Source organism: Ambystoma mexicanum, chromosome 4q (assembly GCF_040938575.1).
Source record: "Ambystoma mexicanum isolate Mex_15411 chromosome 4q, UKY_AmexF1_1, whole genome shotgun sequence".
Classification (NCBI taxonomy): Eukaryota; Metazoa; Chordata; class Amphibia; order Caudata; family Ambystomatidae; genus Ambystoma; species Ambystoma mexicanum.
The window spans coordinates 475,150,207-475,168,412 of record NC_090928.1 but is presented as its reverse complement, the minus strand read 5'-3'; the positions used below and the strand labels follow the sequence as shown (position 1 = coordinate 475,168,412).

The window sequence follows — 18,206 nt, the reverse complement described above, 5'->3', positions numbered from 1 at the left end:
CTGTCACATCTTCGGAAGTGATTTCCGAGTCCAGTTCCTCCCTCTGCTCGCTGGAGATTTGAGGGAGGCCTATCTCCTCCAATGTTTCGATTAATTCTGCGGCGGGCACCTGGGACTCGTGGGCATACAATTTGGAGTAGAACTTAGCAAAAGTCTCGTTGATCTCCATCTGCGTCTTGTGTATTACTCCTTTTTCGTCCTTTATCTCCGTTGGGAGGTGTTTAGGGTGTTCCCGCTTGCAGAGCCAGGCAAGCAATCTGCCGGGTTTGTCAGACTCGCTGTGGGATCTGGCGGTATGTGTTGCGAAGTCAAATTTCTCCAGTCTGACCCATGATTCCTGACATTTTATACGGGCTGTTTTAAGGATCTTCTCGGACTCTGGGGAAATGTCAGGGGCGGACTCTAGTCTTGCGATCTCTAATTCCTGGGCCTCAAGAGAGGACTGTAGTTGTCTGCGGGTTCCGCCCGCTCTTGAAATGATTTCTCCCCTGGTAACCACCTTCATGGCCTCCCACAGTGTGGACCAGGTAGCCACCGATCCCTTATTGATTTCGACATATTCCTCTAGCTTCTCAGCAAGGTCCTCTCGGAACTCAGGATCACCCAACGCTGCTGTAGGCATCCTCCACATGGGAATTGGAGGTTTGGGTCGACGAAGCTGCCAATGCATGGCGAGCGGGGAGTGGTCGGAGATCGATCTCCCCAAATATTCAGTGGATGTGGCCAGTGGAGATTGTTCCTTATCAACGAACAAGTAGTCGATCCTTGTGTGGACGCCATGTGGAGCTGAGTAGTGTGAGTAAATTCTGGCCTCCGGATGTTGCACTCTCCAGATGTCTACCAGGTTGAGCTGGTCGAGTGTTTCCGTCAAGGAGGTGGATGCGGGATTGCTTGGCTGAGGAGGAGGGCGCGATCTGTCCTTGCTTAAGTCCATGACGCAGTTGAAGTCTCCCCCCCACACGAAGGTGCCAGTCTAGCACTCAACGTGCTTAAGTATGACGGAATTCCATGCTGCGGAAAGTATGTGTTAATGAAGCACACTGGGGTTTGTTCTATGGTGCCCCACATTGATGTATATCTCCCTTCCTTGTCAGAATCCCAGCCTTCTAGCTGGAAAGGCACATTCGGGTTCACCCATATCAGTACGCCTCTCGCATATTTGGAGTAAGGAGACCCCCTCGTGATCCCATCCCATCGATCTGTTAACTTAGACATGGAGTCCGCTGTAAGGTGGGTCTCTTGTAGTAACGCAATCGAGACCTTCTTCCTCCTGAGGTAGGACTGTACGCGGTTCCTTCTGAGGTATGAAGCCATTCCCCTCACATTCCATGTCATCACAACAAGTTGCGACGCCATCGGGTTGGTGATCTGTATTCGTCTTGGAGTTCTGGCCCGCTGGCACAACGAACCACAGGTGGCGTTCTGCGGGCGGGGGGCCCCTGGTTCATGAAGTCTTGTGTCGTAACTTGCCACCATCTTGTGCTTTACCAACATTGATGATTCGTAGACTGCAAAACCAACTAAACTAATAACATAACGCAAACTGGTGCGCCCAGCGACTACAACACTGTCGCGGTGCTCAGGCGCTCTCGAGCCGTCTAAACCCATCCGGGAATCGGGCGTGAGCTGGGTCGGGCGGTGAACTGGCCCAATTGGATTTTCTGCTGGGGGTAGGGTTGGTGCGAGGCGGCAGGGCCGTGCGAGGGCCGCTTCCGTAAATTAAACTGTTGTTTGGATTACCTGCTGGGGTCCGGTTACTGGTGGTGCGAGGAGACTCGGGACTTAATCATCATTCCGAGGAGGATCCTTGCCATCGGCTAGGTTATTATCTTCTAGCCACACATTGGCCGCCTCCGGGTTTTCGAGAAATATCGCTCGCCCATTATAAACAACTCTCAGGCGCGCGGGGTATAGCAGCCTGTATTTAATGTCCAGTTGGCGAAGCTTCGCCTTGATCGGGACGAATGAGTTCCTTTCCCTCTGCACTTTCTGGGTGTAGTCGGGGTAAATAGTAATTTTTGAGCCCCCCCTTTCAATGGGACCTGCTTCCCTGGAGTGCCGTAGGATGGTTTCTCTATCTTGAAAATTCAATATTTTAGCTATTATTGGCCATGGATGCGAGCCGGGGGGAGGACGTCTCTGGAGGGATCTATGTGCCCTTTCGACCGCAAAGCCTTGGGTTAGTTTTCCGGCCCCGATCTCTTGTAGCAGAAGGGTTTCGACATAGGATGTGGTGTTTAGGCCCTCTGTTCCCTCCGGGATACCCAGGATCCTGATGTTCCCCCGTCTGGCCCGTCCTTCGGCTTCCTCCGCCCTTTCCTCCAGGAAGGCGACCCTCCTCTTTAGATCGGAGACTTCGGACTTCAGGGTTGTGGTGGCCCCGGACAGCTCCGTCGTGGAATTCTCGACGGTCGTTACCCTCTCTGTCAAGTTGCGGGCATCTTGGCGGATGAGTTGTATGTCTATTTTGAACTCATCAATCTTGGAGTCAATGTGGGTTCTCAGTGAGGCAATGGCATCCAATATCTGAGAGCGATTGTCGTTGACCTCCCCTTCGTTCGGATGAGTGTTTTCGGAGAGGCTAGGTCTGGACTGGGTGGAGGTCTTCGCCTTGGTCGAGACAAAGGAGTCCATGGTGGCGGCCCTGCTCTTGTTCTTGGTGGCCATCTTGAAGCCGCTGGACGTAGATCGCCGAACATGCAGGGGCAAGTGCGTGCCCCGGGGCAGCCGAGTCGGGGAGCCAAGTGCGGCGGCCCAAGGGTGCGGTGGTGGTCAGGGGGCCACCAGAGGGTATTATGTAGGCTCACGCACCTTGAGTTTCAGGGCCCCCCCCCCCCCCCCCCCCCCCCGAGTGCTTCAGCTGGAATCAGGTCGTTTGGGTGATGGCCGTGGGGCGGGGTGCTGCTTCTCAGAGGTGGCGAGTTTCTCTTTATGTGATGCCATCCACGTGGTTCTAGTTGTAGTCCGCGTTGCATAAATTGAGCCAGCCCAGGGGTAACGGAGTCAGGGGCCTGGGGGCCTGTGTCGATTCCGAACCAGTGTCAGACAGGGGTCGGCCTTGTTGCCGTTCCCCAAAGCGCTCCGTCAGGGGACGCTGGTTCAGGGGCTGCGTGAAGCTGTGCCAGACGCCATCTTGGATCAATGCGCGGCGGAGGGGAGGGTGGCATCCGGAGCCCGCTCTTCCTCACGGGGGCTCCGAAAATTCCAGCACTCGAGTAATTCCTAATGGGGAGCACTTCCCCCACCGATGCGTGCTTTTCCGCTGGCTGCAACCACTCTTGTACCGGAGAAAAAGGATCAGGAAGCGGCGTCTCGGCCGGAGCCCGGCAGATCAGCTTCTGCCCTCCATCGGCTCCAAGCCACGCCCCCTAACTTGCCCTATGATAAGGTGGGATTTCCCTACCTGAACAAAACTAAGGAAGGAGTCAAAAACTTCAACTGAAATGGCTGTCTTTGTGCAAAACCTCTTTTGCCTCACAACTAAAGCTAAACAATTTGTAGGGATGTCAATAACAACAGAAGTGGTGATCGACGTAAAGTTCTGAACTTCTTCCAGCTCTTAGCTTCCTTTTCAGCTCCCGTTCCCCAAGTTCAAGAAAGCTTAACAAAAGTCTCAAGATTACCATTCTCAAGTTCAAGGCAACACAGTTCCAGACAATCCTCGGGGTTCCCTTCAAAGTTTCAGGCAACTTAGTTCCACACAATTCTCGAGGTTCCATCCCCAGGTTTCAGGCAGCACAGTTCAAAAGAAAAAGGGGTCTTGAGGCTGCGTTCTTAAGACAGCTTTTGCAGTTCAACAAGTCTCAAGGTTCCCTTCCCCAAGAATTCAACGTAGCAATGCATACTTGCTTCAGTCTTTCAAAGTTCAACATAACTCTAGATCAACCTGACCCTCCTTCTGGATTGCTTCAACAGTCTTCAGTCTGCCAGTGCTTCTCCTTAGTTTGTTTCACAATGTCCCGGGAAGATAGCTCAGAGGCAACATGCTCGCCTTGGAAGCAAGACAACACGAAGCAACACAGGTCCGACCCCCGGGTCCATGCGTAGAAACCTCTGGGTATTTAAACGCGTTATAAAGATGCAACTAAGAGAACAACAAATAAACAAAAAAATTCTGTAACAGCGCCTCGATGCCCCAGGCAGTGTGAGCGCTTTAAAAATGCAAATAAAATAAATGTCTATGGCTTTCACAATTTAGGGCTCACTGTTACAGGTGCAGTTCTCAGACCACACGGTCAGCGCAATCAGGAACCCTAGGCTCCTCAGCCCACACAGGGTTTTCTGTCTTTGCCCTGTGTGCTCATTCGCATTCACTTAGTTTCTCCTTGCCAGCCTCGTGGCTCTATGTGCAACTTCACATTGTCCTGGCTTCTTTTGGTTAGCCTCTTGGCTTTGCCATAATGTGTCACACACTTCTTGCCAGCCTTTGGCCTTGCTGCACTGTATCCACTCAAAGATCACTTTGTGGTGGTCTGGTTCATGCCCCACCTTTCTGTGGCACCATTTCACACTTCCGCTCTTTTCCATATGTGACTTTCAAATGGGCACTTTCCCTTTTGGCTTTCCTCAGCTATTAGCCTTGCCCACAAAGTTTTTATTCAGTTTGGCAATCAATATAATTTGTTTCACATTTTCATTCAGTTCAGTATTAAATATGCTTAAGTAAGCTTGATTTCAAGTTTTCATTCATATGGCACTTCGCTCTGTATGCTCAGTCCACTAGGAACCCTCCGGCTTTTGAATGGCTTTCCTCGACACTCACCGGCCCGCAGCGTCCGGCTCCGGCAGCTCTGCTGCTTCCTTTCTGCTTCTCAGGCCGGCCTCTGCGAGCCCCGCTCGCACTCCGGGTGCTGTCCTCCACACACCAGCAACACTGCTGTTTCGGCACAGACACGGATGGCGTCCTTTCTTTCTTCCTTTTTTGCTCGCAACTCCAGCTGCTCAGTTTCCCACATGCAGGCTTCCCTGCCTGTGGCAGCCTAACGGCTCTGCTTGCCCGGAGCTCCACAGGTCTTCTAGGACATCTACCAGCATCCTGGCTTTGTCTCAGGCCCCACCATGGCTGCCTCCTTCCGAGAAGGGTCCCCTGCTAATCTCCACCACACAGGCCTCCATGTTGCCCTCTTTGCTGCTATTTCGCTCTCCCTTTATACACCTGCAACAACTTGACAGGTTGTAGGTGTGGAGTCTCAATTGGAATTGCACAACTATAGTTAAAGGGACATGCGTGACTCACAGTAATCTGCAGCACCTTCCTCGTCCCAGTACTAGAGTGGTGAAATGAGGTTTTAGTGTTCATTACCATCAGTTGCCACTTCTGTAATGGTTTCTTCCATTACATCCCGAGATGTGTGTGGCGATCGTGCCTTTACCTTTTCTGCGATGGCACCGGCTGCAAGTGGTGTTGTTGGTCTAGCCGCAATTACGGTCCCGACGTTACCACCGGAAGCAGTAGCACGTCATGGGAACGTAGCCACGCCCACTGAGGAAGACGGGAATTCATTAAAAGAAGGAGGAGCGAACTTCACGTCGCGTCACTACTCGATTAGAGGTTGTAAGACGCTCCGCGAGTACGTTTCAGGGCCATTCTGTATCTTCCCCTTTGTTTCTATTTCTCTTTGGATCCTTGTGACTTGCTTTATTTTATACCTTTCTTTCTGCATTTCATCAGGAAATCATCTCTGGAACGGTGACCTCTTTCGATCCTCCTTCTGCTCAACTTCATTGCCTTCCCTCGTAATTCCAGTTAAACAGTTTTTCGGTAGGCGCAGTATAGAACTTTGAGTTTCTCCTTGTTAGGCAGTTGGCGGAGGTTTTGAAAGGCTTTGTTATTCTTTCGCATGTAGGAAGCCGCTTTGGTCTTGAGAACTACTCGCTCTCTCCCAGGAACTACCATTCCCAGAATCCCTTTCACCAACTTGCTCAAAATGCTCGTTCCACTGGCGAGGTTGCTCAGTCTTCATCCCTTGCAGGTGGAGAAGCCCTTTTCTTACATTAACTCGCTTCTACGGATATTTCTTTTGGCAAATAACGTTACAATCTAAGCTAATTATTTAATTACCTCATAGTACTTGAAGGCTCAGCGAACACAGACTCCCTGCTCTGCCTCTGCTATTGAATCACCAGTCTTTTTTAGCACTTCGGTAAGGGACTGGGAGCTTTTCTTTAATATTTATTTTCCTTCTTCTGTTCTGTTCTTTAGCTAATGATTGTTCTTAAATACACCTGCAGCTGGGCTAATTAGAACAAGCAACAAACCTCAGAGACCGGAAAGCAAGAATATTGCTGAACATTTCAGAGGAAAGGAGGGCATTCACCCACGCTCCCAAGCAGCTCAGCACAGGGTTTCCCCCCCCCCCCCATCGAGGGTTTCCCTGGGACTCTCTCCGGGGAGTAGCCTTTGTAGTGCTGACCGCGTAAGGGTTCCAGGGGGATCCTTCATTTCATCAGGATCCAGTGCAGCCCCTCCGTGGACCTGTCCTGGTTAAGATAAGGTAGGAACTGCTACCAGACTGTCATTTGTTTGTTGTTGGTTATTCCTACAAGTTGGGTTGGTTTAGTAAATCACCTAAATTACAGTTATCACAGTTAGTGACGCCCATAGTATCCATTGAAAACTCTGGTAGAGATTTCATAACGTCCATCTCCGGCATAGCGGAGGGATCAATTTCTAAACAACAACAACAAATTCAGCAGCTCATTGCTGCGGTCCAGTCTTTGACAGCAGAAGTTCAGCAGCTGAAGCAGGAGAATGTCAATCTCCGACAGCAGCAGCAGCAGCAGCAGCAGCAGCAGCAGCAGCAGCAAGATACTGCCACACTGAGACAACAGTTACAGTTGCAACAGGGTATTCGGACACCACATTTTTCTGAAGTACCACCAGGTCCCTTACCCGGGGGGCAGTTTGACGGGAACCCCCACAAGGTAAAGGAGTTTTTAGACTCCTGTTCAATACAATTTGCCTTTAAGGGGGCCTATTTTCATACCGATTGCGACAAGGTTGGGTATATGATTTCCCAGATGACGGGACCAGCACTAGCCTGGGCCACTCCTTTGGTAACCACCACAAATCCTAATCATGACTCTTACACTGCATTTTGCAATAGCATAAAAAGCATGTTTGGTCACCAGGAATTCACAGTTGCCGCACAAGAACACTTATTAGATCTCAAACAAGGGAACCAAGATATTTTGTCGAACATTACTCGTTTTAAGCAAATGTCAGGTGAAACGAGATGGTCAGACAAAGCAACAACAACAATATTTCGCAGGGGACTCTCAGAGGATGTCAAAGACGAATTGTCTCGAGTACCCCGGCCCCAAACATTGGCCGAATCTATTGCATTGGTTCTACAAATAGATTATCGTTTAAAAGAAAGACAATTGCAAAGGAAGAAGGGACGGACATATAGACCCTCTATAGAAACATCTGCAACATCTAAACCCTCCTCTTCGGGAGATGAACCTATGCAATTAGGGGCTGCATCCAGGGATCCGTTATCTCCAGGGAAACTGTCTCGCCGACGTACTCTGGGACTATTTATGTACTGTGGAGCAAATACTCACACTGTGCAGGACTGCCCAATTGCTCCTCTGAGGAAGTCTGGAAAAGCCAGGGCCCGCCGTAAGGGGAACCACGGTCCGGGAACCATTGATTGATACCGGTTCCTCATCAAATGCTTTGCTGCCCCCAGTACCTATCTCCTCATGGGTTATCGACACAGGGATGATCATTTTGAAGGTCTCCCTAAGATTTGGCAACAAAGTGGTGCAAAATATTCCTCCTCTTATTGATTGTGGTGCGGCAGGAAACTTTGTGGACGATCAATGGGCTACTGAACAAGGTATTCCCAGATCTTCCAAGAATGTTACGATTCCAGTTGAAAGTGTGGACGGTAGACCACTAGTCTCAGGACCTATCAAAGATCAGACCAATCTGATCGAGACGATTATTTCTTCTCATTCCGAGATACTCACATTAGACATCATAAGAGCTGCTCATCACCCAGTGATTCTAGGTTTGCCGTGGCTAAGAAAACATAACCCGTTTATTAATTCATCTGCAGGATCATTAGTCTTGGGGTCTGAGTATTGTTTGGAACATTATAAACAGAGTCATTCGTCAGTACCCACGGGAAATATTTAATCTATGCTGACTCCGTCAAACGTTCTCTTACTTAACCAGATAGCCGGCTTACCAGAGGAGTATCAAGAGTATAAACCTGTATTCACTTCATCTGAATACTCTGAGTTACCTCCACATCGAACAGATGATTGTGTCATTGAGTTGATTCCGGATCAACCGTTACCTTTTGGTAGAATGTACATATCAGCATCTGAAAAAGGAGGCTCTGCATGAATATCTGCAGACTAATCTCAAAAATGGTCTGATAACTGAATCCACTTCACCCGCCGCTGCTTCGTTATTTTTCATTCCTAAAAAGAATACCAAGGAATTCCGCCCCTGCATGAATTATCGGGGTCTCAACAAAATTACAGTGCCGGACAAATACCCCATGCCATTAATCCCAGATATCCTTGAAGCAGTCAAGGGAGCCAAGGTATATACCAAGTTGGACCTTAAAGGGGCATATCATCTCATCCGTATAAGAACCGGGGATGAGTGGAAAACCGCATTTCGCACCCCTTTTGGCCATTATCAGTACCAGGTGATTCCATTCGGTTTGTCAAACGCTCCAGCGGTATTCCAAAGATTTATGGACTATCTCTTCGCTGATATTCTCCTTCACTATGTCATCGTTTATTTGGATGATATCCTGGTCTTTTCCAAATCTTTACCGGAACATCAGAAGCATGTCAGAGAAGTACTTTCTAGGCTACAACTCAACCATCTGTATAGCAAAATCGATAAATGCGAATTCCACCAGTCCCGAGTCACCTATTTGGGGTACATTTTATCAAATACAGGGATAGTTATGGACCCTTCTAAGATCTCTGCCATTCAAGATTGGTCTGCACAAAACTACGGTAAAAGATCCGAAGGTTTGTCGGATTTGCCAATTTTTACCGTAGGTTCATACCTCATTTTTCCAACTTAACTCACCCTTTTACTTCACTTTTAAAGAAGGGAGTTCCTTTTCATTGGTTAAATACCACTCAAGGGGCATTTGAAGAACTAAAGAGAAGATTTACCTCTGCTCCAGTATTAATGACACCAGATCAGGATAACTCCTTCATAGTGGAAACTGACGCATCACTTTATACCCTTGGAGCTGTTTTACTTCAGAAGGAAACCAACGACCAAGAACGCCTGATCGCATACCTCTCGAAAACTTTGTCTCCGGCTGAATTAAACTATTCGGTGTTGGAAAAGGAGCTTTTGACGATAAGGAGGGCTTTTGAAGAGTGGAGACACCTACTGTTAGGGGCCAAACAAGTTATTGAGGTCAGAACTGACCATCATAATCTGAGAGCTCTTCAGTATGCACAGACATGTAACAGTAGACAGGCCCGTTGGGCTCATTTTTTTTTCTCCATTTAGAATTCATTTTCCTTTTATTTCTGGAACTAACAATTTACGGGCAGATGCTCTCTCCCGAAAAGAATGATTGCCCCAAAAACAGTTTCGATCTGAATCTATTTTTCCACAAACTCAAGTGACCCAGGTGGTCCTTAAGGATCTTCTAACTCAAATCCAGAAACAAACTAAAAAGAGCACGAGTCAACAAAAAGAAGATCTCATTCCTTGGAAATTGGTCCAAGAGGAAGGATGTTACTATTCAGGACACAAGGTCACCAGGTCTTTCTCCCAACCGATTCCTTAAGAAGGGAAATCCTGAAACTATGACATGACGCCATGACGCCAAGGTAGCAGGACACAGAGGAACAAACAACTCTAGAGCTGGTAGCCAGATATTTTTGGTGGCCGTCCTGGAAGAAGGACGTCACGGAATATGTTAACTCTTGTCCACATTGTTTACAGGTTAAAACCCCACGACATCCCCCTTTGGGTAAACTTGTCCAAATGTCATTACCATCTCAACCCTGGCAGATGATATCGACAGACTTCATTGTCGATTTACCTCCCTCAGGGGGATGTTCGACAATAATGGTTACGGTAGACTATTTTTCAAAACTGGCACATTTTATTCCTTTGAGTAAACTCCCGACAGCATCAGAAATGGCGAGAGTATTCATCGAGAAAATATTTTCTCTTCATGGTCTACCAGAAAAGATTATATCTGATCGAGGATCGCGGTACACTTCAAAATATTGGAAGCAGGTTTGCCTCAAATTGGGCATTACAAGAGCTATGAGTTCCGGGTATCATCCGCAAACAAACGGTCAAACTGAACGTTTAAATCAGACACTGGAAGGATATTTGATGACTTATGTATCCGCTGCTCAGGATGACTGGAGGGAATTGTTACCCTTTGCTGAATATGCATATAATAATTCCTTTCACTCCTCAATTAAGAGGAGCCCATTTCTCTGTACCTACGGATTTCATCCTTCATATTTTCCCGTTGCAAGTCATTCCACTTCACAGTTTCCAAATGTGGATCATCTCGTGAAACAGCTCGACAAGTATCATTCAGAAGCCTGAAAGACCCTTCAAGAATCTCAAGTGCGTATTGTAAGAGGATTCAATTCAACACTACAGCTAAGTCAACGCCTAGTCTATAATACTGAATGAAAACCCTTATTGATATATCTTTATGTCCAGTTCATGCGTTCTGGATGACTACCCCTATATAACACCCCTCTCTTGGAATCCCCCTGACCCCACTGAGCCAAGAAGTAGTTCTGTTTTGCAAGTTTAAAAGGTTTATTTGATAATTTAAACAATAGATATATATCACCCTTTATAGTAAATTAATAATTGAATATCACACTTAATCTGATATGATAAATATTAACAACGGAGAATCTGGCACTAGCACGCTTCTTTATAATCACTAATGAGTTGAGATGAAATGGATAAGATAGCACACAGGTGAATAGGAACAAAAGAAGAAGGTGGTACAGAATGCTTTATGTAAGCTCAGGTGGATGCAATATTCAATGAATGCAGTACAGAAAATACTCAATATGATTTCAACCAAACAATGTAATCACTTTTCTCTGGCAATCCCCTCCCCCCCTTGATGCAAGGCAAGGAAATGGAAGGAAAACGCACAGTTCTCAGAAATGCAATCAATGTAAATCAGTTCACCCCAGCAAGTTTAGACTACAGAAGTTTGAAAACACAGGCCCAAATTGCTTTGATATGTGCTGGCAATGAATTGAAAAATATGCTAAAATACTTTTAATTCCCTTTGAGAGGTTCAGGGTGAGTGGTATCTAGTTAATATTAGTCCAGGCTCACACTAGCAATGATGCAGGGATAGTTAGCAGGTTAAATGAATTTCTGGCAAATGGAAGGCAAGCAGCAGCTGATTTTACATGTGAAGAAATTTGCAAATCGCGGTAAAATTCGCGAATGCGTCGAGCGCTATTACAGAGGAACCACAAGGACTATCTCTATCGTTTTGGGGTCCTAGGAAAGCCTAGGATCTCATCTTCCAAATGAAAGTTACTGCAAGTCTCTAGCACAAACGGTTGCGGAGATATGAGCGATTAAATAAAGGTCGTTTTTCAGATTTGAAATTTTAAAGTTCAAAAAGACACGTGCAGCTTGCAACTAGAAAATGACAAGTGACAGCTTTACAAATGACAGTTAGGAGGCAGTTCTACTTAGATTAAATAGATTGAATTATATTATTTTAACTAAGAGATTGGTTCTGCACAGTTTTCTAGGTACTCACACTATATTCTTGAGTGAAATGGGCCTCATCACGGATCTGGTCAGGGTTTTAAATTCGCCTCTGGTCTCTGCACTTCACAGTGATCTGGGTCAGCTCTCTCTGGTTCTCTGGTCTGGGTCTCTAGTTCTGGATAGATTGAAGTCTCTAGTTTGGCTCTCTGGAGGTTTGATGGAGGTAAAGTATGGATTTTTCCGGCAGAGCGTCCCGCTGCAGATGGAATTGAAGGTCCCTATCTGTCCTGTCTGTCTGCTTTTATGTGTTTAGAATGTGGGTGTGTTCTAGCATCACTGACCCTACCTCTCTCTCAGCTTCTAATTGGTCAAACTTCCATTTATCATTTGATTGGGGAATGAACTGTGAGTCAGAGGGATGTCATTTTATGGCTTGCAGATAGGACACTCCTCTGTCAGATTGCACATATTCTATATTTGATAATAAAAGACATATTACACAGTTACACAGTTGCTTGAAATTACATATACATGGTGTGGCTGAATTTAGCCATGTCTCTGTCCAAATCTGCTGTTTCTAAGAGCTTGCATTCAGAAATGGCACATAATTGACTTTTTAACTGATTTTTCAATTTCTGACATTGACCCAACTTTACATACATGTGTGCAGGGAGTATGGACATTAACTGATGAAGTTTCAGATTTTTAACATGCATACATTTAGAGTAATATCCACTTTTCCGCTAAAACCCCCCTGAACATGCCACCGGGTCGAAAAACCTCTTAAAATGTGGGCAGAAAAATCACAAGAATTATGGTATCATTTATAAAATTTTCACATGTCCGCTCTATGAATGATCCATCTTTTTAAAGTTATGTTCTGGCTCCAAAGGGGTGTGGTTTCCTCTCAGCACAAGGTAGAAATACTGTTTTTTCCAGTTCTGCCAAGCCAGCTTGCTCTCACAGGCAGTGCCCCTCCCCTTTCCTCAGGAGGAAGCCACTTTTTACGACCATTTACGACTCCTGCCAATAAAACCTTTGCCTGAGCCAGGACAGGGCTTTGTTCACTTTCCTGCAGAGCACAGGTAATTCAATTATCAGATAGATGGCATATCCTTAGTGTGAGCAGCAAAAGGGCAGCTAGGCCTGGGAACACAGCTGTGACTCAAGTTTCACTCCTGATGGGGGTAGTTGCCAGGCAGAATTCAGTTCCTTAAGCCAGGTTTCAGATAAAATGTCACTTTTTGTTCCCCAGTTTCTGCATTCAAATATGTTCACATATGCAGCTAGAATGCTGATTCTAAGTGCAAAACTATGACATTTCAACAGTTACAAAGGCATGTGACACCAAACATAGGTCACTCATTTAATCTAAACATTTCGATTTTAGTGTCTTTAAATCCAGTGCAACTTAAACTGCTGACTCCATAGCTCAGCCAGTTTTGTTATAAGCATTGTTTTGGGCTCTTCATTTCCCAGACTTTGTAGGCACACAACACTCCATTCTACCAAATGTCTTCTGGTGTCCAGTGAGTTTTTAGATGTGTTGCAATGTTTAAAATAGACAGTTTGAGCCTGCCTTCAGAGAACACAGGGTGGTTTTAAAACGCCGGCTTTTGGATAGTGGTGAGTACTGGTACTGCACCCATTTTTGGGATTTAACAAATGAATTCCCCACAATTCTAAGTTGCATTTGGCAATCAGCATTGCCATTCCCAATGGTTTCAGACTACTGTGCGGGTAGTCCAATGGTGGTTTTAGGCAGTGTCCTTCTGTGCCCATAACATCGGCAAAAATGAGTGGCAGCCTATTCTTCATGCATTTCCCTGTGCATTTTCTGGGAAGCTCTGGCCATCATGATGTTTTCCATGTCAGTACTGCACAGTTTTGAGGTACGGCTCGGATGCATGGGTAAATACATCCCACAGTATTAAGTAGTATGCAGATCGTCACCGAAGTTCCACACCGGATATAAAAACTGGAGATTATGCTTGGCTCTCAGCCAAATTTCTCCCCAGGAATCTGGTACCCTGTAAACTGTCCCCTCGATATTTTGGACCTTTCCGGGTTCTTTCTAAGATTGGACAAGCAGCTTTTCGTCTACGTCTCCCCACCCGCTGGTCTCGGATTCATCCGGTTTTTCATGTTTCACAATTAAAACCGGACAGAAGAAGTAAATTTCATCCTAAAACTACTGTTAATTCTCCTCCACTTCTGACGTCAACAGGTCCGGAATATGAAGCATCTAAGATATGCGATTCCTGATATCATTACGGGAAGCTTCAGTATTTAATAGACTGGAAAAGGTAATCCCCAGCTGAGAGATCGTGGGAACGAGCTGAAGATATTGGTGAAGAAATTTCATATGAGGCATCCCTACAAACCGAGGGGGAAAATCAGCCTAAAAAGGGGCATACGGTAATGGTTTCTTCCATTACATCCCCGAGATGTGTGTGGCGATCGTGCCTTTACCTTTTCTGCAACGGCACCGGCTGCAAGTGGTGTTGGTCTAGCCGCAATTACGGTCCCGACGTTACCACCGGAAGCAGTAGCACGTCATGGGAACGTAGCCACGCCCACTGAGGAAGAATTTGTTAAAAGAAGGAAGAGCGAACTTCACGTCGCGTCACTACTCGATTAGAGCTTGTAAGACGCTCCGTGAGTGCGCTTCAGGGCATTTCTGTATCTTCCCCTTTGTTTCTATTTCTCTTTGGATCCTTGTAACTTGCTTTATTGTATACCTTTCTTTCCGCATTTTATCAGGAAATCATCTCTGGAACGGTGACCTCTTTGGATCCTCCTTCTGCTCAACTTCATTGCCTTCCCTTGTAATTCCAGTTAAACAGTTTTACGGTAGGCGTAGCTTAGAACTTTGAGTTTCTCCTCGTTAGGCATTTGGCAGAGGTTTTGAAAGGCTATGTTGTTATTCTTTCGCATTTAGAAAGCCGCTTTGGTCTTGAGAAATATTCTCTCTCTCCCAGGAGCTACCATTCCCAGAATCCCTTTCACCAACTTGCTCAAAATCCTCATTCCACTGGCGAGGTTGCCCAGTCTTCATCCCTTGCAGGTGGAGAAGCCCTTTTCTTACATTAACTCGCTTCCACTGATATTTCTTTTGGCAAATAACGTTACAATCTAAGCTAATTATTTAATTACCTCATAGTACTTGAGGGCTCAGCGAACACGGACTCCTTGCTCTGCCTCTGCTATTGAATCACCCGTCTTTTTTAGCACTTCGGTAAGTGACTGGGAGCTTTTCTTTAATATTTATTTTCCTTCATCTGTTCTGTTATTTAGCTAATGACTGTTCTTAAATACATCTGCAGCTGGGCTAATTAGAACAAGCAACAAACCTCAGACCGGAAAGCAGGAATATTGCTGAACATTTCAGAGGAAAGGAGGGCGTTCACCCACGCTCCCAAGCAGCTCAGCACTGGGTTTTTTCCCCCCGAAGGGTTTCCCTGGGACTCTCTCCGGGGGGTAGTCTTTGTAGGGCTGACCGCGTAAGAGGTTCCAGGGGGATCCTTCATTTCATCAGGATCCAGTGCAGCCCCTCCGTGCACCTGTCCTGGTTAAGATAAGGTAGGAACTGCTACCAGACTGTCTCATTTGTTTGTTGTTGGTTATTCCTACAAGATGGGTTGGTTTAGTAAATCACCCAAATTACAGTTATTACAACTTCCTCATCCCAGTACTGCCAGAAGTAAATTGTGGGGAGATGTTTTACAGTAGCCTATAACTGCCGGGGGACGGTTAGGTTGGTCTTCAATAGGGAACACCTGTGGGCACACCATTCCCAATCCTCAAGGACCCTCCACACAGGTGACCCTCTCTCGCTTCTCCATCCCTAGGGTCAGGATCCAAAAGTGATGGCCTTTCCCCGGCCACCTGAGCAGAGGATACATGGAGTAGGTGTGAGGATACCCTCAGATTTCGCACATCCTACACATGATATTCCTAACATCCACCCCACATATCCCACATATCACCCGCAAGCTCTTGAACTCACACCACAATTAAACAATCCCAAAAAAGTATTCAAAATGAATTTAATAAACAAAAGAATGAATGAGCGAGCCTCACCTTTCAAAAAATACAACAGACATTCATTATTTAAAACGGAAACAGGCATCTCAATATTCTGTACACCATTTTAAAATATTCCTACCACATCTAACATATGTGGCGGATCAGAAGAAGGACCCGGACACCATTTCTTCATCTCACTGATGGTTTTTTATTAAATTAAAGAAGAAACGCCTATTTTTCCCTATGCTATGGGATTCCCTACCTAACAAAACTAACTAAGGTGCTCGTCTGTTGTCAATGAGTCCAAATGAGAATACGTCCAAAACAACCTGCCCTAACCCTACCACTATTGTAACAACAAAAAACAGGAAAAGGTCTCCATTCTCCTGAATACCGGAGTTTCCAAACCGCTTATTTCAGTAATTGATCCTTAAATAATTCTTGGAAACTGTTTTTATCAGTTCATATAGTTCTCTTATGGTTCTGCTCAACCTCTCACTTTTCTCGCTCATATAGCGATTCACCTTTTCTCTCTTGTGCTTTCCTTGGCTTTCTCACTTGTATTTATCATTCTATTTCTCCAAGGTAACTTTATCTGATGTTCAGGGCCCTCCCCTCTGCATATCTGACCTTTAACATACAGGTCACAATTTCTACTTCCCTTTTGGGTTTGACTCTTTACAATTTCTCTTCAAGTTTTCCTCTCTTTAGATATCTCTCTTCTTTGGTTAGACCTTCATGGTCTGATTGTATTGTGTACTAAACATTCTGAGTTTTGAATTTATACCCTCCGTTATCTTGACTGGGACAAGGATGGGTACCCCAATAATAATTCTCAATCATTTCAATCAAGATTAATGCTTTATCCTGACTATGGCGAGTATAAAAATTCCAATAAGGATTTTCTTTCACTTCATTACATATCACTACTTCATCTTGACTGACGAGTAGGAGCATTCCAATAATGATTCCTGGCCCACCTCACGAGTCTCCAGTTTTCCTCATTGCCTGCCGTATTCAGGGATAACGTCACCGGATTTGTGGTTTGGCTGGCACCTTCTTTCCGGTTCGTCAGATTGTCTTCCCCCCGACTTCCCGTTTGCGTTTTCAATTTGCAGTCCACATGGCTTCTCGCTTGCTGGTATCTTGAGATGAAAGTTAGGTTGAAACAATGGGGGTGTCATGTCAGCAAATTTTGATACTTGCAATTATTTCAAGAAAACTTATTTAACCTTTGTAATATATATCATTGAGACAGAATACCCATTTGTCTCACTGATGACCAAGACTTAACAATCACAAACTCACTTCAACTATGGGGTATTCCTCGCAGCATTTTTTATTTTGCTGCTGATTTTATATAAATATTTATTTTTCGTCTTTAGGAACTTTCCCGAGTAGACACAGTGCAAATTGTTTAACTGTAACTCTATAAGAAAGTTTTTTTGGTTAAAAAAAAAACAAGACTGCTTTTATGATTCACAAACAAATCTTCTGAGGTTGTATCCAACAGAAACAGTGAATAGACAATAAATTCAATACAGTGAAAACATATTAGAGCAGCGTATGATAACCAACTTGGATAAGTGCATGAATTAGTATTGTCTGTAGCAAATACTCCTTTCCAAGCCATGCATTAGTTGGACACAACAAACATTGTATTACAAACTGTAGTACAGACGAAGGGGCTTGAGATTATTGCAGCGCCCTATAAATGCAACACAATTGCACACCAATTCAAAGTCCTACAGGATATATGTGGACTGTAAGTGCACCTGAGGTGCGGCGTCCATAGACGTTTCGGCTTTGTTGAAATAGAAGCCTTCTTCTAGGGACAGGGCAAGGTCTCCCTAAATATGGGAGATATATGAATGGTGGTGAATGATTTGGGCTATGATAAGCTTGTATACATAGCGGTGTATGCAGAACAAAAAGGGACAAACCTGATAAAATTACATGTGTAAAGCACATGTCCAGAGAGACACTGACCTGGATTACGGGTTCCTGAATAGGCTCCCTCCGGTGGAAGGGGGATGGGGACCAGATGGGAGCAAGAAAAGGGGTGTCCCAAAATGAAGTGGGTCACTGAAATGCAGAGAGCTTGCTGGTATCTTCAGCTTCAAGTTAGGCAGAGCGTTATCAGCGTTATTCTCAGAACACCTAGTCCACCAGAGATCGGTTGTGGTTATGCCACCACTCGATTCCTCTTCAGGATAAGGATGCCTTGTGTCAGCATTTGTTTTTTCTCACTTCTCTGGTTCCCTCACGTGGGGCATTCAATTCGGTAGCATCCTCTTTCTCAACCTTGGGATGCTGTGCATCTTCTCTCCTCTGCGTACACACCAGCAAGCAACTTTGTATCTCGTGAGGTTCCTCCCTGTCTCTCCAACCTCCTCTGCTTCTCTTTAAGCCGTAGTTGTGGGACTGCCAAGGAGGAATCTCATATTCCTTCTTCTCC

The 18,206-nt window shown here is 45.6% G+C and overlaps 1 protein-coding gene across 5 annotated transcripts in view; it reads right to left on the bottom strand.

Moving 5' to 3' along the window:
- The window catches only part of FANCL (FA complementation group L), a 1,272,502-nt gene that overhangs the window by 1,159,350 nt on the left and 94,946 nt on the right, over window positions 1-18,206 (bottom strand). For 3 of the 5 annotated variants that reach the window (XM_069608050.1, XM_069608049.1, XM_069608048.1), the window contains exon 3: window positions 16,729-16,893. The exons of the other annotated variants lie outside the window; for them this stretch is intronic. In XM_069608050.1, the coding sequence (XP_069464151.1) occupies window positions 16,729-16,893 (165 nt within the window). The remainder of the gene's footprint in view (window positions 1-16,728; window positions 16,894-18,206) is intronic. 5 annotated transcript variants of the gene reach the window in all.